Source organism: Leptopilina boulardi, unplaced genomic scaffold (assembly GCF_019393585.1).
Source record: "Leptopilina boulardi isolate dan_hultmark-lab unplaced genomic scaffold, ZJU_Lbou_2.1 LbouV2_291, whole genome shotgun sequence".
Lineage (NCBI taxonomy): Eukaryota > Metazoa > Arthropoda > Insecta > Hymenoptera > Figitidae > Leptopilina > Leptopilina boulardi.
The window spans coordinates 352,707-373,248 of NW_026137853.1; the positions used below are offsets into that span (position 1 = coordinate 352,707).

A 20,542-nucleotide genomic window follows, 5' to 3' on the forward strand; every position below is an offset into this window, starting at 1 on the left:
CCACGTAATAATTGTGTTTTTTCTCAATAATATAACATTTTCATTCAGTTGGTATACCAAACACAAAAATATTTCAAAAAAAAAAAAATGTTATAGATTAAACAAAACATTAATATTGTTATTTTTACATTTAAATTTTTTTATTTTTTTTTACTTTGTAAAATAACAATATTATTTATGTTTTGTTCAATCTAACAGTTTTTTGAAAAACTTTATGTAGTTTTGATACAGACTTTTTTTAATTTATTAGAAATGTGAGGAGAAAATAAAATTCTTCTTGTTTATTTTTGATAAATAAAATAAATTTATTTATCGTCTCAACATGCGTTATTAGAGGCGTTGATGAAAATTTATGCGGTACAATTAATATTATAATTATTTTCTTTTTTATAAAATCAACCTAACACCAGTTTAAATATTATTATAGTTGATAGTATCAAAATATAAAATTCTAGAATTTAATATAAAAGGAACATTTTCATGGACATCTTTTTTTTTTTTTTTTTTTTGAAGATTACAGAAAAATTAGTGGCAAGAACTTTTTTCTGAATTACAATCATTATTAATATTAATTATTAATGTAATAATAATAATATTTATTATTATTATTATTATTATTATATTATGATTAACAAATTTAAATAATTAAAAATAATTATTAAAACTATTTGAAATACTTTCATACGTGTAAAAAATATTTAAATATATTTCTCGAAATTTGTCATGTCTTTAAAAAATTAAACACGCTTATGATAAATAGATTTTTTTCACACGTTAAAGGCATCAGTTTTATCACGAACAGTTTTTGTACAATATGTTAAATATTTATATATGTTTAATAGGTACATATATAACAAAAGTAGGAAAATCGTAAAAATAGAGTTTAGTTTAAAAAAATAGAAATAATTGTCAGACGTTTTTTTTTATCGCTTATTTCATTAATGTTGAAAAATTTCAATATCTTATTTCTATTTGAGTGGTAGGAAGTTTTTGAAAATTTAAATAACTTTATGATATTTATGCCGTTATTGATGGAGGAACCCAGCCTCCGAATCCACGTTCTAATTCCTCGGCAACTGCTAGTGTTAGGCGATCTTGATTGAGACCACCAATTATCTGAATTGTAAAAAATAAACATATTTATTATTTTTAATGGAGGGATGAACAAATTAAAAATTAATTAATAATATTAAAAAAAAGGATCTTATTTTAAGGGAGAAAATGAGTCTTATTTTAAGTAACATTTTTATAAAAAGTCAAAACAAAAGTTAGTCCAACTTCATATTTTTGTATTTTTAAATACAAAAAATAATTTTAACAGTAAAAGATTTTTTTTTTAAATTTTTATTATTAAATTTTAATTAAATTTATAGAAATGTTTTTATTATTAAAATTTAAATTATTAGTATTATTAATTATTATTAAAAAATTTAGTAATTTTTTTTTACCTGAATGCCTATGGGAAGTCCTTGTTTATTAAGACCTAATGGACATGCGGTTGCTGGTAATCCAAGAACATTTATTATTGCTGTATAAATAAAATTAAATGGTTTTATAAGTGGTTCATGATGCAAAGGAGCTGCTGTTGGATGAGTTGGATACAAGAAAATTCCATCTTCTCCTAGCATATCCTAAAAAAATTAAATTACCTATATTAATAATTAAATTATTAAATATTAAATAATTATTTTTCAAATTAAAAAATTTTACTTTTAGATATTTTGATGTAAATTAAATATTTTGTCATATGATATACGTATTGAAGAGTAATTTCAATGTAAATAATGATTTAATCATTTGGTCTTCAAACACTGACATTGTCAAGGGCATATAATTTAATCTTGAATAATTATTATTGATAAGGTACATTATATCTCGTTACTATTAATGATAATGTAGAAAATATATTTTTTTTCATAATTATAAAGTCCCTTATAGAAATTTAACAGAATTTTAAAGAATGTTTAAAAATGTTAATAACTGAAAATAAGACTACTTTTCTCACTTAAAATAAGAAATTCTTTTTTTACTATATTAAAAATGAAAAAAAAATCTTACTCTAAATTCTTGATAGAGTTCCCTTCCACCTTGCATCAGTTTTGTATGTTTTTCACTTCCTATTTTCATGTTAAATTTCTCAAAACCTGCTGTACATAATGCAATTAATGTATGATTACTCATGAAAAAAAACCATTTTATCAATTCCCACCAAACATTAATTTGACCCTTTCGATTTGATAATTCATAGGAGAAATCCTTTCCATCACCACCAGTCATTGCTGCCATCCAATAGTCTAAACTCTTTTTCATTTTTTTAATTTGTATTTTTGTTGCTTTTATTTTGTGCGCTTTCTCAAGATAGTTGACAATTTTTGTCATTGATTCCTTAATTTCACGATCTACTGGCGATACCAAAAATTGACCACCATTATCTTCCATATAGTAAAACTGTAAAAAAAAACCCATTTTTTTCCATTAATTTTTCTGAATAGAGATTGAAATTGATTTTATTTTTTCATTATGTTTAGTAAAAATTCGTGTCCAAAAAAAATATTTACCTTGAGCTTTGAAATATCAACTTTTGAACGTAGATTTAATTTTTCCGCATTACTACCGGCTATTATTTCTAAAATTGGAAGCATATCCTGAGCATATCTACACATTGGCCCAATTCCCAGGAGTGAGTCTTGTTGATCATTATGTGTACTAGGATATTGTCCGTGATTTGAAACAATTCCTATTAGGGGGAAAAAACATTTTATATAATTTTTAACAATTCTCTTTGAAATTCCACATTAGATTTTCATTGTAGTTTATAAAAGTTATGATTTTTTTAAATTTAACATCGTCAGAAGCCGTATACTCATTTTAAAAGTATTCGGCTTCTGACGAAGTTAAATAATGTAAAATTTAGTTTAAAATAGTTTGAACAATTTGACTCAATTAAAATTGATATACCTTTGGAAGGTTTATGTCCAAAAATACCATTAAAAAAACATGGCATTCGAATAGATCCTCCAATATCTGAACCTAAACCACATGGAGAACCTGCAGCAGCCTGCAGACAACCTTCTCCACCTGACGAACCTCCAACAATGTGTCTAAAAGTTAAGAAAAAAAAGTTAATTAATAATAAATAATAATTAGTTAATAATATTCGGTTAAATAAAAATTTAACAGAAACAAATTTGCTTACATGACAATTCGGTTAAATATTCCTTTCAATTAAATATGAGTTTGATTAAATGTGAATTCGGTTAAATAAAAATTCGAATAGAAGGAAATTTTTTCGCTTATATGAAAAATTCGGTCTAAATAATAATTTATTTTCTATAAAGAAAATTTATGAAAATTTTTACCTAGTATTGTAGGGATTTCTGCTTGTTCCATATAAACAATTGCTAGACTCCCACCACATTGCACCTTCCGATACATTTGTCGTGGCAAGTGGTATAGCCCCAGCATTTTTCATTAATTTAATTACATTTGCATCCTCGTTTGCTATACAATCCTTACGGCATACAATACCAGCTGTTTGTTTCATATTAGTAATAGCTACACAATCCTGGAAAAAAAAATTAATTTCTTTATATAATTTAATTTAAAAATTTCTTTACTTTTATAAATGATACGTCTATTGTTCTGTATCGTCATTTTAATTAATTACATTCATTCTATACTTTAAAATTAATTAATTAATTAATTTAATAATTTCAAAAACATGCTCAAATTTTCTTGGATTCGTTATCTTTTTCTAAAAATTTAACATGCCAAGCATTTTTTTAAATGAAAATATATATATCCCATGTGACATGTTTTTTATATATTTTATAAATTTGCTATATATATTTTTTTGTAATATGTCACGTGGGATAAAAAAAATAGGGGCTACAAACTATTATATATATATATGAAAAGTGCAAATTATGTAAGTCGTCAGTAAATTGTACCTATATTGCAAACCATAAAAGCACCTTTGTTGTAAATGGAACTCCAAAAAGAGGTTTTTCTTTAGCAAGAAAATCAACTGTAGGTGAATTAGGTGATTTCAATAGTTCGTCACATTTTCTCGCATCTTCTATTGCTTCCTTGAAACGATCTTCAACCATTGGATTTAATATCGGTTGAATTTCTCTTATCCTATCGATGTATGATTGTACAACGTCTTCAGACGAGAGCTGAAATTTTTATTTTATTGGCTCTTTTCTTGTTTGATTAATTATTATTATTATTAATTAATTAATTAATTAATTAAATAGTTAATAATAATATAATAAAAATAAGTAATAATTAAAATTAATTAAATTAATAATAATTAACAATTATTTTTACTGTGTAAAAATGATACTTACTTGTTTGTTGCGAATTTTTGTTGCTAAGGCTGTTGCACTGTGTAAAAGTGTTAAATCTTTAATTGGCGGTTGCATTTCCGCTGGACCACTTATGTATGCAACTAAAAGTAATAATCCTCTCACTATAAATTCTATCAGCTTATGAATCACAGACAATATTTTCCCAATGATTTTCATTTTTTCCTGTTTCTTTTCGTTACTCGCCATTTAGCTGAAATTAAATAGAATTTGAAAATAATTATTATTGTTCTTCAGAAAAAAAATACATATTAATTTTTCAAAACATTTATTATAATTAAAAAATATTTTATAAATATTTTATAATAATTTTTTTTTTATTTTTATTTTCGTTTATATCATTAATTATATAATTATTAATTAATTAATTAATTAAAATCTATTATAATTAATTAAATATTAGTAAAAGAAAAATATAATAATTAATTGTTTATACCTATTCATTATTTATAAACATTAATTAATTATTATTATAATAATTAAATTATGTAAAATTGTAACTTTCAAGGGTGGTGGCTTATCAATTGGAAAAATTATATAATTTGATATCAAACGAAAGAAAATATTGCTAACCACTGAAATATAAGACGAATGTTATATGTATTCAAAGCAAATAAAATAGACGACCTCGTTTAACTTTAACAGCAGTTTAGTTGTAATTGAATGAACGAATGAAGAATAATTTGTCATAAACTGGCCAAATTGTGATTCTTCACTCAATTTGTTTCGTTCTAATTTTTATAGAAATTTTTTTGTATCAACAATTTCATGTTTTGATATATATATCAAAAAAATTTTAAATTAACAATTAAAAAAATTTATAGAATAATTTTTAAAAGTGTTTCTTTTATTATTTTTTTTCTGAATTTTCAACCTCGGAAAAAATGCATTTTTTTTAATTCTTGAAGATAAAATAATTTTGTTTAAATATAATGTGTGTTAAATAAATACATGATCCATTAAGCAAACAATTAAGTACTTTACACACGTGTGATAATTGCAGAAAAAGGGTATATAAAAATTTATTTTTTCTCTTAAGTTTAAAAAATATAATTAGAAACACAACATTTAATTTAAAAAAAGTAGATTAAATCTAGGAAAAGTTCATTGATATATAAATATATACATTAAACGAGAAAAGTCAATAATTTTTAAGTACACGGAAAATTCACTGAAGAAATATATTTTTATTTTCTTTAAAATTTTTTTCCTTTTTGAAGATAATGTTAATTATTACTTTTTGTAATTAGCAAAATTAATTGAAATTTTTCAAACATTTTTTTTACAGAGTTTTTTTTTTATTTTGAAAAAATACGAAAGTTGCTAAGCGAAAGATATTTTAATCTACCTGTAATTTAGATATACGTATATATACACTTAAACTACAAAAGTATAAAACTAAAAAAGTTTAGTTATTTATCTTATCATCGTATCATATTATACAGGGTTACTTAAAAAAAAAATTTTTTTTATTAAGGGCGGAAAACTTTTTAGACACACTATATATTTCTTAAAGGGGAAATTTTTTTTTTACATTTTTATATACTATCTTATTTAATTTATTAAATTTGTTTTTAATATTTATTTATACAATATCCAAATATATATTTTTTTAAATTATTAATAATAATTAAAAAAAAAACTTTTCTTCGAAATCATGAGTTTTATATAAATTTTGTATTTTTACAAAATTATACATTGTAAAACAATAAAATTTACTCAATTTTATTTATTTATTTAACTGTAGTATTAAAGAAAATAATGTTGACATTTCTCGTTTTTAATATTATTTATTTTTCTACCTTTTTATTGTTTTAGATTATTTTTACTTTTTTTAAATTATTTTTTTATTGGTCTTAAAAAATCATTTGACAAAATTAGTGAACAATTAAAACAATTAAAACAATTCTGAGTATACTGTTATTATGTCATGTGACTTAATTAAATTGTTTTTTTTTAAGTTTAATAATATTTGACTTGGTCAAAATTTATTTTTAAATCGAATTAATTTTTTATAAAAGAAAGAAAAATTGTCATTAATAAACAATAATATAAGCAAATTGTTAATTCGATTGACACATCTGTCTGTTAATGGAATACTGCTATCAATAATAATTGGTCTTTATTTAACGGTACTTTTACCAATTCCGCAACGAGGCGGTGTCATTTTTAATTTGATACAAAGTTTTTTTTTCTTCATTTTTCCATTTTTTCAAAATGGCTCGTAATATGTAGTGATTTTATTCTTCAATCACATTTAAAGTGAGCCTTTTTTTGCAATATCAATTTACATTTCCTGTTTTTAACTTCAAGGATGTAAACTTCTTTCTTTTTTTTTTTTTAAATTTTACAATTGTTTTTTTATCTATATATTTTGTTTATTGAAAGTGCGTAATATTAAAAAACAATGAATAGATACCTATTCCAAGATGTCCTTTATAATTGTCAATTTTTTTTTTATATAAACAATATCACAATGTTGAGAAAATTAAATTACAAATCATTGAAACAATGTTCCGGTGCCTCTTCTTTCCGGCACAACACTTTACTGACTGACTGTGAGTGAGAGACAGTACATTAGGCTTTACTTGTATAACTATATAGAAAACTTTTTCTATATGTAAGAAGAGCGATTGGCCGATTACCGCGAAGAATATAGCGAATTTTTATCTATAGTTTGCGTCGAATTTTTATATTCCTTGTCAACCTATAAAAGACTGAGAATTTTAATAAAATTTGCAAATTTTTTGCAAATTTACTTTTGCTACAATTTTTTTTTTCGTTATTTAAATTTATTTTTATATTATTAAATTGAAATTATTTTATTCAGTTATAAATTAATTTATTTAATTGTTATTTAACTTAATTGTAAATTAATATTTATTTATATATTTATAATATTATAATTTATAAATAAGTTTTAATTTGAAACTGAATTAAATTAATTAATTAACAATTTATTAATCATCTAACGTATTTTGTTTTTCTATCTTTTTTTTATAATAATCAACTTTTTTTTAAATTTATAAACAAAAAGTTAATCTGCTATCATTAAGAATGCAAATTGTGATATTTAGATTAATTTTTTAAATTAAAAACAATTTTTAATTGTGAGCAATTTTTTCGCAAACAAAAAATTATTTTTCGAAGCAAATAAAATTTATATTAATTATAATTTTTTTTGATATATAAATAGCTAAAAGTATACTTTTGTAAAATGTATGGAATGCGGTTGATTATGAATAGGAAATTCCAAATTTACCACTGGCATCATGCGCCCGCTATTCTCTATATTAACATTCAAAATATATTACACGAATTTCATTAGTTTATAATTTTATAAATAAAAAATTTATTTTGTTTATAAAAAATTATGTTTAAAATTTTATATGGAAATTAGAAAATTGAATATTATTTATTCTTTCAGTTCAATAAAGCATCATCATGTGAAAAATTATTAACTTACATAATTTAAGTCGTTAATATTTAAAATAGTTTTATGAGTGCCTTATTGATTTCAAGTAGATGAATTTTTTTTTATTATTATTATAAGAGTATGCATCACGCAACCCTCACATTTTTTTCTATTTTTTTTCTATAAAAGGGAGTCATTTATAAAAAAAAAAAAATGAAAATATCACTTTACTTTTAAAAAGTTGAAATTGCACTTTAGAAGATGAATACCATTTAAAATGGTATAATTATATCACTTTGCAAATGCATTTTTTTGTTCTGTGAGAAAAATGTAAAAAAAAAATTCTTTAAAGAAACGCGATAGTTTTATGAGATAAATTAAAATTTGCAAAAATATAATATTAGAATATAATTTATTTTCCTTTGGCAATACAAAATAGTTGTTTCTTGTCCAGAGATACCCATATTTACATTACACTATTTACAAATATAATATTTATTCTATAGAAATTTATATAGTGAAAAAAAAGTTTATTTTAAATTTAAGAATATCTTTTAGCTTTTATTATGCTTAAAGTTCGGATATTTTAAAAATTTCTTTTAACATTTCTTTTTTTACATAAATAGTATATTTTATTAATGGATCTTGTCCGTAAATTATAAATAAATAAAATTAGAAATACTTATCTAAATCCAATAAATATTTTATGGAAAAGAAAAATTTGCTATTTAATTTAACAGTATTATAATAATTTAATAATAAATTCAATTATTTGTTTTGAAAATGTAAAGAAAGCAAGTTAATATATTTTATTTTATTTTTTTTGTTATTAATGATTTATAAATGAAAATTATTTATGCAAATTTTATTGTATAATAATCTCATTATAAATTTCCGTTTCGAAATAAAAATGATATCAAAAACAATAATATTAATACGTTTTTATTATATAAAGTATAGAAAATTCACAAAATAAAATTGTTAAAAATAACAAAATTTATAAAATAAAACAAAGAAAATTTATAAAAATTATAATAAAATTTTATATAAAAATTTAATTGAGCCTATACATAATAATTTAACGCATTATTATTTTGTTAATTATTTACAAATTGCTTAAAAGGACTATTATATGATTTATATTCCCTTTTATACTTTTTGCATGTCTTACACTCATGAATATGTAATACTATATATATATGCATTATTGTACACTATACCATCTATATATAAATCCTAATGAGGAAAAATAAAATCTCTTAAAATCTTTTCCTCATATATAAAAATTTTGAAATAATGACTTAACAAATATTTATAAAATTTTAATTACATTAAAAATATTTTTAAAAAAACCCCACCTTAAAATTAATTGGGAAAAATAAATTTACACATTTTTCGCGCGCAAAAATTTATACATTTTTTTTTATTTAAAAAAAAAAATAAATAAATAAAAATGAAATTTTCTATTGATTTTTTGAAGATAAATGCGTCCCTGAGGGCAGTTATGTATGTGTGAATAGAATTGCTATCGTCTATCAAACGGTTTGCCTTTCAGTGCGACGATAGAGTAAATCTGACTTTAATAAACATTTGTTCCTCATATTTTTTCATATAAAGTCGATTGTTATTCATTAATTAAAAAAAAAATTTTTATAATGTTTTTCTTTGAAACAACAAATGTGATGTGATATTTTCATTTTTTTTTTTAAAGTGAAAAAAAGAGAGAGAAACTCTATTTGAGGTTAACATACTCAACGAATGACTCGCACACGTAAGGATTTTTATGACTTGGTTATAAAATTTATGTTTATAAAAATGCAATATTTGCAATCGCTATTAGAATCGTCAGTTTAAAAAAAAAATGACTCACATTGATTTTTTTTATCACTCATAAAATAGACTTACCTACTTTTATTTTATATATTAACTGCTTAAAATATATAACAACCTTCTCGTAGTCCTGATCAGTAATAACTAACCATAATTTAAAATTATTTATTGATATAATATATGTAATAGGAGAAAAATTTTATCGATGTTAAATATTGTCATCAACATAATGATAAATGTATAAATTGAATTTTTTTTTTCTTTCCTTTTTTTTGTGATAAAAAAGAGATAATAATTTTCATTATTTATATGATGTTCGGATTCAATGGAGCGTTAGTTGTTAAAATCGATGACTAGTCCTGTTCTTGATATATGAATTTTAATAAAAAAAAAAAACCATTTTTGTTTTATTTGAAAAACAATATTTTTAGTTTTTAATGTTTGTTTTTAAGAAAAGGAAGAGAATTTTTTTTAATTTTTCATTATTTTATGAACAATATAATTTGTTACTGAAAGAATAGGTAAATTGCAAATATATTTTGTTTTTAAAATGCGCATGTCTTGAAGTTGCAAAATTGGTCGGTAACACTTCAGTAACTGCTGCCATCTTGTGCTCTATTTTAGCATTATATTTTCATTTAACGTTACCAAAATAAAAAGTTATTATTAAAAAAAAATTTTTTTTTAAATTTTATTTATAGTCAAAGATCATAAGTGAGTAAAAGTGAGTCATTTACTATAATGATAATAATAGTAATTGTTCTATTATATTTATTTTTTATTTAAATTTTAAATTTTTATTAAATTTTTCATCATTTTTTTTTTATTAATTTCAATAAATTTATTAATTAAAAATACATAATCATAAACTAAATTTAATTTCAATTTAAATTTTGAATATTATTTAAACGTAAACAACTTTTTTAATTAAAATATATTTGAGCTTAAATATTCTTCAATTCAAACAATTTTTAACTAAAACGGTTTTTAATTAAAGCATATTTGAACTAAAAGGAGTTTTTTGTTTTAATTAGAGCCTTTTTTTAGAAATGTTATTCAGTTTTAATTATTGTTGAATATAATTAGTTTTTTAAATTTGATAAACTTGTTTAAATGGAAAAAACTTTATTAGTAAAGAAGTATTATTTTTATATTGTTTAATTATTTTAAAAAAAAAACGACTTTGGGTTTTTCGTTGTTTAACCCTTTGAGGTACCCTTGGCGATTTTTTACAGAATACATACTATGCGTTTTTTATAAGGAAGAATCAGACATTCAAAACAAAAGTTATTTCACCTTCAGAATTTTTAAATGTAAAAAAAAACAAATTAAACTTTAAAAGTGTTAAAAATTGAATTTCCCACACTTTTACAGAAATACTTTTTTTTTTTATTAAAAATGTGAAGTTGGATTAATTTTTGTTTTGACTGTCCTTACAATTCTTCCTTAAAATGTATAATAATATATATAATGTGTATATCAACGAAAAGCGCGTAAATTTTTATTGCGGCCACCAAAATTTGACCGCAAAGGGTTAAGAAATTATTTTTTATAATTTTATTTGCAAAAAAAATTTGTTTATATATATTTATATATAGCAATAATGAAATCGGGTGTAAAAGGGAAACTTCCACGATATGGAAATTTTGGTTTCAGGATGGAAAATTCGAGTGCGCAACAAGATGCTACAGGGTCAAAAGTCGACCCTTTTCTCACCCCCAATCTGGTTAAAGACAAGAAAGACATTTCGGATAAGAATAAAAAAAGTGACATGAAATTAAATTCCCCTACGAGTCTTTTAGTGCAAAATACAATTTTATTGCCAAGTAGTGTTGTTCGTGTTAAACAATCGTACAATGATGGAATTCAAAAACTTAATATACAGCCAACATCTTCAGGCTCTGCTACCGGTAAGTACATTAAAAAACAATTTTTAAAGTTAATTTTATTTATTTATTTATACATTTTTTTTGTCTATTATTTAACTATAATAATGCTCAAGAGATGATGAAAAATTGATTATTTATAATTTACACTAGAACTCTTGTTATTGAGACACACGGGATTTTCAATAACGGGAGTTTCAGTGTATATTCACTATTTGAATATATATTAAAAATTAAGCAGTGATTTTTCAATATTTTTATGATACTACTAAAATTTGTTATTAATAATAATAATAATAATAATAATTATTATTATTATTAATTTTATTATTAATTATTATATAATACAACTACCATTAAAGTAATTATAATATTCCTATTGTAATAATAGTAATAAATTACAATTCAGAGAGAACATGAATTCTGTTTAGGAAATTCATTAAATTTGATTAATCGACAATTTTAATGGTTCCTATTTGTCCAAATCGTCTGAAAACTCATTATTGTTTAATTTCCGGAAGGATTGTTCGTTACGGTTATATGCTCGTATTACCAATCAGTGCTTTACGGTTAATGCTTATTATTAAATTCAAAAAGAATTAATTTTATTTGATTGAAATTTTATTAAATCGAATTGACAATTTTTATAGAAACTTTTATTTAATTACAAAATTACGTTTGATCAAATTTAAATATTAATTCCAATTCGCAATAATAATTTTTATTTAAATAGAGATTTTTTATTCAGTAGAAAAATTCTTTTCATTTTCACTTTTAGTGAAATTTCACTCAAATTAATTAATTGAGTAATTAATTCGGTTAAATATTAATAAATTTTGTTAAATCACAATATTTATATATGTAGTTATTTGTCAATTCAATTAAATAATGTACAGTTTCGTTAATTGCGACAATTCGGCTGTGAAATAATTTCGTTTAATAAAAGTTTATTGACAATTCGATCAAGTGTCAATTCGGTTAAATACAATTTTAGTAAAATAACAATTCGGGCAAGTAGTCATTAGGTTAAATATGATTTTAGTTAAATAGCAATTCGTTCAAGTGTCAATTCGGTTAAATTGGATTTTAGTTTTAAAAAAATTCTTTTATATTTCAGTTTCCTTAATTTTCGATTCGGTTATGAAACGATTTTGTTTAATGACAGTTTATAGGTAAATGATAATTTAGTCAAATGGCAATTCGGTTAAATAAAATTGTAGTAAAATAAAAATGCTATATAAAATGACAGTTTGGTTAAATAAAAATTTTGTTCTTTACTGCTGTTTATAGTTTATTGTCAATTCGTTTAAGTATCAATTCGGTAAAATAAAATTTTGTTCTTTACTGCAGTTTATAATTTATTGTTATGTTAATTAACAATTCGGTTAAATACAAAATTTTAGTAAAATAAAAATTCTGTTAAAATTTAAATTAATTGTCAATTCGGTTAAATAAGAATTACATTTAATTAATTTAAAAAGAATTCTGTTTTCTCTATTTTATTTAACAAAAAAAAAAGAAACGAGTTATTTGTCGCACAATTGCGCTTCGTTAGAGAAACAATTGTTATAGGATATGACTTGTATGTACATATATAACATTGTGAAATTGAATTAAAAGCAAGAAGTTTTGTTATAAAACCAATATAACATGTCGTGTATATATAGATGTATATTTATTGAAAACAGAAACTATGTCTAAGAAACTTCTCATGTCATATTGGACAAGTAAGTTTTCCATTAAAGTTTGAAGTTTGTGGTTCGGAATTCGAGGCTTTTGAAGTTTAGGTTTCGGTTGGGGTTGAGGGGGGGGGGTTACACTATGAAGTGAGTGACTTTGAAAGAGGAGTGGTGGCTTTAAAGCTCTCTCTCTCTCTGTCTCTCTCTTGCAACTATATAGTAGTGGAGAAAAGCGCGCGAACGGGGTGACCTGGTGCTCGTCGGAGCGGTGCCGCGCTACTATATTGATCTATCTGCCTGAGAGTTTGTATGGTTCCGTGTGATATTAAACCAGCGCAGTTTCTTGCGATCCTTCAACGCGTCACCAGTGTTACATATCAATTATTTGTTTGTTTTTTTTTTTTGATAAATTTTTTGCGAAAAAAATCTTTTAAAAATTCATTGAGTTTGATTTTGAAAATGTATATATATATATATATATATATATATATATATATATATATATATTAAAAAATAGGATATTTTGTTGCATGTATATTATAATGCCGTTACGATTATAAAGAGAAATTCCAATATATCTCGTATAAACGTGTTCTCTCTTTCTCTCTCTCTCACTGCTTCCGACAAAAGCACGTGTGTCGTATATGCACGACATTTAACGAGCATGCCCTCGCCTAATTCACTTCCGCTTTAATCATTTATCTTTCCCAGTTTCAACCCCATCGCACCATCAAACACCTTTAAATATGTCATTCACGACAATTTCCATGGAACTTTCGTTACACTTCTAATTCGAGTTCTTGTTTAAGTAATGAGTTTTCCGAAAGAGTGATCAGTACTAATTGGAGTTGTTAGTTTTGGTGTCTTTTGTTTTTAGAAATTTCTTTTAGTTTTGTAAATTTTTTTAGTTTTTTTTTGTGAATAATAGTTTTTGAATTTTAAATATTTTTCTCTTCTCTCTAAATTTAAATTGGTAAAAATTTTAACTTATTTGAATTAATGATTTACATTTTGTTTTCGAATTAATTAAATTTTACTAATTTGATAGTAAAAAATTTTTTTCTACTATATTCGTTAAATTTTACTAATTCAAAAGCAAAAAAGTGAGTTACAAATTAAAATTAGTTAAAATTTTCTACTAATTCAAATTTAGAGATGAGTTAAAATTTATTAATTTATTTAATTTTAAGAAATTGTTTTCTTATTTTAAGAATATTATATACGTGGCTTTTCTTCTATATTTAAGGATATAATTTATGAATTTTATTCTTATGTAGTTAGAATATTAATAAAATAATTGAAATAAAAAAAATTCGAACTAAGAACATAGTATTATTAAAATAAGAATATATATTAAAATATTTTATATTAATAGATTATTTCTTATATTTCAATAATAAATAATATTTTTAATTAAAAATTAAAATTGAAATATTTGAAATTGAAAATTAAATTTTAATTAAATAGATAGAATTTTAAATAGAAATCAAAATTATATTCTTAAATTTAAAATATCCTTTTATCGGTGGGATTTAGAGAGGAAATAGTGAATCTGATTATGTTAGGTGAGGGAAAAAGCAGGGGATGTGAAATGCAAGACTCTTGGGACAATTTTCATATACTAACGTGGGTATATATTATTTGATTATTCTTTTTATTAAATAAAATAATATGTAAAGATTTTAATATATCATTTATCATTCGATTAAAAATTAAATTTTAATATTATTTTTTTTTGAATTTATCCAAATTAAAATTAGAAAAATGAAAAATTTGTTTTTTAATTTTATTTATTTTATTAATTAGTTGGTTAATGTGAAGAGGGTGTAAAATAATACGATTATAGATAAAATTTTCATATAATTTTATTTTTTTAAAATTTATCAAAATTAGAAAAGTAAAAAATTTGTTTTTAATTTTATTTATTTTTTTTATAAATTTATTTTTTTTTATTAATTAGATGGTTAATATGAAGAGGGTGTAAAATAATTGGACAATTAAAATGACGAGGTACGATTTAATAACTTTATGATAGGATATATAGTGAACGAGAAGGGAAATACTCTCTTGCTCGAGGGGTTGCAAATGAAGGAGAAAACTCATTACTTAAACGATTGTCATGATTATTTCACGTTATTACAAAATTTGTTATGTCTCAAGATAAAATATATATTGAAAATTTGATATTTTATTTATTTTTTTTGGTAAAAAATTTGAAAAAAAGAAAAGATAAAATAAAATGAAAATATATAAAATTTATTCTAACTTCTTAGTTAGAAAAATTTTATTTTATTTATAAAGTAAAAAATTATTCTTATAAATAAAGAATAAAATTGTTTAAGAAATTTTTTCATAGATGGGAAATAAAAAAAAAATTAATCATAAAAAATAGATTGATATAGGGCATTGAAAATGAAAAAGGAAATTTGATGAAAAAAGCGATTGTTGGAAAAAAAGGAAGGCAAAAAAAAAAAAGATTGATTGTTATTATAGCATGAGATGGAAAGAAGTGCCGCACTTCATCTCCTGAATCACGAGTTTTATTCTTCGATTTCCGGATGCTCCTATTTTCTCATTTACCGATGAAAAAAGGAACTAATTCACGACAATGTCCTTCCGTTTGGAAAATGGACTCGACAATAATTGCTTGGTTTCTATGAGACAATGCCTCGGTGCTGTGGGGCACCTTTGGCTTTCACCAGGGACCACAACGGTGGCTCTCCACAAAACCTCGGCCTCCAGATTCAGGACGGTCAGTTTATTAGAGTAATTGACAATTAGTCAAGTCGCCGTGTATATAGTTTTTTTTTATTTTTTTATAACCAATTATTTGAAAATAGTTTTCAAACATCATTAGCTTTGTCTGAAAAAGAAACTTTTATCACATTAATTCTGTATATCAATATTATTATTTTGTGACTGATTTTCTTTATTATAAATTAAAAAAAAAAAAATTAAAAGTTAAATATGGAATAGAAATTAAAATCCTTTCAATAATGAAAATTCTTTTTTGTCCCATTTAATAATTTAAAAAATTATTAAATAAACAAATTTTATTTATTTAATAACTTTTGAACAAAATGTTTTTTATTTAATAAATAAATTTTATTTATTTAATAAATTTGCGATTAATTAGAATTTTTTTTATTAAATTAAAATCTTATATAAATAAAACAAAAACCCTACCAGAAATTGTTAGTAATCAATTTTTTATAAGGAGTGTATAAAAATGGAAATAAAAGAGAATATAAATAAATTTAGTAGTGGAAATGGAAAAAAATTATGGTGGTTAAAATAATTGAACAATTTTTTTTAAAAAGAGAGAGAATTTTGTCGTATTCGGGGAAAAATTGTGGACCCTGAGGGGAATTTGGAAAAATAGAACATAAATTTATTGACAATTGCATCATTCCTTTTACATACATTATATATTCGACATGGTCTTATTATTAGAAAAATGTAGATTTCGACGAGAGTGGAACTGAAAGAGTCAATAAGAATATTTTTCGATCCCCTCCGGGCAAATTGCGCTCTACTTTTATGTTTTTGCACATCATTGGAGAATTTATTCTCTCTGTGTTTAGATAAAATGTTCAAAAAATATATAATATTATAATAAAAGGAGAGAATAAAAATTTAAAAAAGAAATGAATTTTTTTAATGTAAAATTATAAATTTGCATTATTAGTTTGTATTAATTAATTATTTCACTGGTTCCTAATGTTGAAATAATACCAAGAAAAAATATATTAATAATAAAATTATTATTAATTTTTTTTTATTTTAATTAATTTGTTTTTCTAATATATACGAACGGAAGAAAAGAAAAAAAACCCCTACAGTTTTAAATATAATTGTAAATTTTTAATTTACAATTAATTGTAATTTTTTTTAATCTTGATATTTTATTAAAATATTTTTTATATTATTTATACAACATTTGAAGCCTTTGGTCTATTATGTTTTCTATATAATTATAAAATAGTGAAAATCAATAAGTTCATTATCTCTTAGCGCATTTATTTTTAGCTGAGTGACAATGTCTTGAATAAAAATTTTTGTTTTATTCTCACAGGAAATCCACGTAATAAAACTGCTTTGGGTCCTGGTTATAGTCTCATGGATTGGATTAAATTGGGTGCAACTGGGATTGACTTGACTGGCGTTGATGGTATTCCTCGCGATGTTACAATGGCTGAATTAGCAAAACATAATAAAGAAAATGACGCCTGGATTGCAATAAGGGGTATTTATTTTAAATTACATAAAACTCATTAAATTTTAGATTAATTTGATTTTAAAATTAATTGAATATTTTTGTTTGTTTTTTGTTTTAGGAATAGTATTTAATGTAACGCATTATATGAAATTTCATCCTGGTGGTATTGAGGAATTAATGAAAGGCGTTGGTAAAGATGCGACGAAAATTTTCGAAAACGTATGTACAACTCACATTTTTTTATTATAATAAATTGTAAAATTTGTCATATATTTGGTTAATTGTTTTCATGTATAGTCGTAGATCTTTAATTGTAGATTCACGCATATGTAAATTATCAAAGTATTCTACAAAAATGCATTGTTGGAAGGCTCAATCGATCCACTTCCAATTTGGATCATACTTTGGCATTAGACAAAGAGGCCAGTGATAAAAAAGAAGAAGATGAAGCGTTTGATAAATTTGTTCTTCCATCAATCATTCCTGATCTTCCAAGTAAACTCTAATTTTTTCAAAAATTTTATTTTCTATGTTCATTTATATTTATATATTTTTAGCAGTACTTACTTCTTTCAGCAAAATATTGTAAATAATCATAATAATAATAACAACAACAATAATATAATAATAATAATTTAATTTTATTAATTAAGTAAATGTATGGTCTGGAAGAAATTTGATGAAAGTGATTTATGCATAAAAAATTATTGAGAATGATAAAATATTTCAAATGAAATTTTTTTTTTGTAATTAAAAAGTTTAAATGAATTTGTTTTTTTAGAAAATTCGAGAGATGAGTCTGCATTGACTTCCAGTTCAATTCCAAACGTACGAATGAATTGGAAACAAACCACTAACACCATAAAGTTTTTTTATCAGTCAGTGATTAATTATCCAGCGGCTAATTATCAATTAACAAGAATAAACGATTCGAAAATTGAAATAACAATTAATTTTGGATACTTGGAGAAAGATATTGTTAGTCATGAATTTCAATTAGCTGACGATATAAAATGGCCTCCACAATGGACAAAAAATCACGAAACAATGGAGGTATAAACATAATATAAAATAATTAATAAATTATTTATTATAAAATTAATTTAATTTGAAAGAAACGGTTTTACTTTTTTTTAATATAGTATTATTTTTATTTATTTTTTTTTTCTAATACAGTATTGGGTATTTATTTGTCAATTTTTGTCTATTTAGGTGAATTTCATATTAACAAAAAAGACTGGAGCTCTATGGAAATCGTATGGTACACGAACCACTGAATTTAAGGGAAAATGTAAGGAGAGATTATATAGAGAATACGAAGTCATCAGTAATACTTTACTTTGTAAAGTGGTTCATCTTATGGTTCTAAGAGCAAAAGATTATTTGGAACTTGTTCCAATTGGTCGACACTTAGAAGCTAAAATAAATGTTTTAGGTAGAGTTTTTCAAATATTTAATTATATTTACAGAAAAAAATAATTAAAAAAATTTTTTTAAATTAATTTTTATTCATTTATTCGAAAATACAGTCAAACCTGGTCAAGTGAGACTTGGATACATTTTTAATGAGAATATTGTTCCAATAATTTTTGAGTCTCGGTATTCCCGGTTGATACCTCTTTAAGTGGGAAAAAAATGTCTCACTTAACCAGGTTTGACTGTATTTTTTCTTCTCATTTGGAATAAAGGGAAGAAAATATATATATATATATATTTTTTTAATTTTTAGGAACTGAAGTTTCTAGAATGTATACACCTGTCCCTCCGTGCCTTCATCCTGATGATATGGCGCCAAATTACACGTCCGATTGTATATGTCTCATGGTAAAAAATTATCCCGAAGGCGCACTCACTCCGTCCATGACTGCATTACAGCCAGGGCAAACATTAAGTTTGAGTAGTGGGCTAGGCACCTTTACAGTCGAATCCTTTGACATCTACTCGACAATTCACATGTTGGCTGCGGGTACTGGTTTGACTGCAATGCTTGGAATTATTCAAAGAGCACTTTGCAGACGTAATGTGTGAGTTAATCAAATATCTTAACGAGTTTTTTTTTTATTTTTTATTTAATTTCATTTTTTTATATTTATAAATTTATAGCTATATTTAAATTGCTTTAGGTATGCAAGGAAAAAAATTATTTGATAAAATTTTTGGTGCTACGGGAATTTTTTTCTATTATTTATTTGATAAATTTACCACTCGGTATTTTTTAAAATTATTAGTTATACGTATCAATCTTTCCGAGTTGAAGATTGATATATTTTTATTAATAATTTATTATTTAATGTACTTTTTGGATTGGACGAACAAAAATATTTCGTATCTCCCAATATTACGGCAATTATTTTGTCGTCCCTGATGACAGCAATTATTGCAATTTCGACAAATTTTCATTTATTAATTAAAAAAAATTGTTCTTTTCAGAATTTTAGTAAATTTGATTAATTTTAATAAAGATGAAGACAACATTTTTTATTCTAAAGAATTAGAAAGAGTTTCTGCAGATAAAAAGTAAGTTTCGTTGTAATAAATTTTTGTTGTTTTTATATACATAAAAATATTGAATTTTGTTTTTTTTGTCTTAGATTGAAAGTAACACAAGTATTGTTAAAACCCAATGATACTTGGACTGGTAGAAAAGGAGAAATTTCGAGTGAACTAATGTCAGAATTAATTGGCAATTCAGTTCAGCAAGCTTGTATCTTTTCATGTGGTCCAAGAGGTTTTATGGAAACTGCAAAAAAGTCAGTTGTATTTTTATTTTTTTTTATAATACACTCGAACTCGAATTAGTGATGAGATTTCGCAAAGGTGTCTCAATTACTCAAGTTTTAGTGTATTTGTTTTTTTTATTATTTATTATTCTAACTTTATTATTAATCAATTTATTTATATTTAATAATAGTGTGAATATTTTTTCAGATTACTGTTAAATCTTGGATGGAACTCAATGCAAATGCATGACTTTGATGATTAAATTTAAGGCAAAAAAAAAAAAAAAAATTAGAGATATTAAGAAAAAAAGGACCTAAAAGTCTGCCCACTGTATCTAAGAGAAAAATTTCGCAAATTTTTAGAAATGAATACTTTTAATTTAATATACAATATATACATATAAATAGTAAATTAATACGTGA

General features: G+C 22.9%; 2 protein-coding genes across 7 annotated transcripts; one reads left to right on the forward strand and one right to left on the reverse strand.

Annotated features, from left to right (window-relative positions):
* Window positions 1–747: 747 nt before the first annotated feature.
* On the reverse strand, window positions 748–9,812 carry LOC127282220 (fatty-acid amide hydrolase 2-A). Of its 3 annotated transcripts, XM_051306363.1 has the most exons (11): window positions 9,691–9,724; window positions 7,579–7,658; window positions 6,790–7,077; window positions 4,353–4,563; window positions 3,975–4,178; window positions 3,360–3,565; window positions 2,959–3,101; window positions 2,559–2,737; window positions 2,059–2,448; window positions 1,449–1,631; window positions 748–1,116 (listed from the first exon to the last, which is right to left on the reverse strand). In XM_051306363.1, the coding sequence occupies exons 4-11, from the start codon at window positions 4,557–4,559 to the stop codon at window positions 1,018–1,020; spliced, it is 1,611 nt and encodes a 536-aa protein (XP_051162320.1). In that variant the 5' UTR covers window positions 4,560–4,563; window positions 6,790–7,077; window positions 7,579–7,658; window positions 9,691–9,724; the 3' UTR covers window positions 748–1,017. The 3 variants fall into 3 exon arrangements, with proteins under 3 accessions (XP_051162320.1, XP_051162321.1, XP_051162323.1); XM_051306364.1 differs by lacking the exons at window positions 6,790–7,077; window positions 7,579–7,658 and having other exon boundaries at window positions 9,691–9,812; XM_051306366.1 differs by lacking the exons at window positions 6,790–7,077; window positions 7,579–7,658 and having other exon boundaries at window positions 9,695–9,764.
* Window positions 9,306–20,408, forward strand: LOC127282219 (cytochrome b5 reductase 4). Of its 4 annotated transcripts, none has more exons than XM_051306358.1 (11): window positions 9,306–9,556; window positions 11,272–11,525; window positions 17,256–17,426; window positions 17,518–17,618; window positions 17,717–17,894; window positions 18,181–18,452; window positions 18,612–18,834; window positions 19,129–19,423; window positions 19,830–19,916; window positions 19,991–20,149; window positions 20,328–20,408. In XM_051306358.1, exons 2-11 carry the CDS (start codon window positions 11,273–11,275, stop codon window positions 20,380–20,382), a joined length of 1,794 nt encoding a protein of 597 aa, XP_051162315.1. In that variant the 5' UTR covers window positions 9,306–9,556; window position 11,272; the 3' UTR covers window positions 20,383–20,408. The 4 variants fall into 4 exon arrangements, with proteins under 4 accessions (XP_051162315.1, XP_051162318.1, XP_051162316.1 ...); XM_051306361.1 differs by lacking the exons at window positions 9,306–9,556; window positions 11,272–11,525 and adding exons at window positions 13,478–13,567; window positions 15,674–15,932; XM_051306359.1 differs by lacking the exons at window positions 9,306–9,556; window positions 11,272–11,525 and adding exons at window positions 13,519–13,641; window positions 15,674–15,932.
* Window positions 20,409–20,542: the final 134 nt, after the last annotated feature.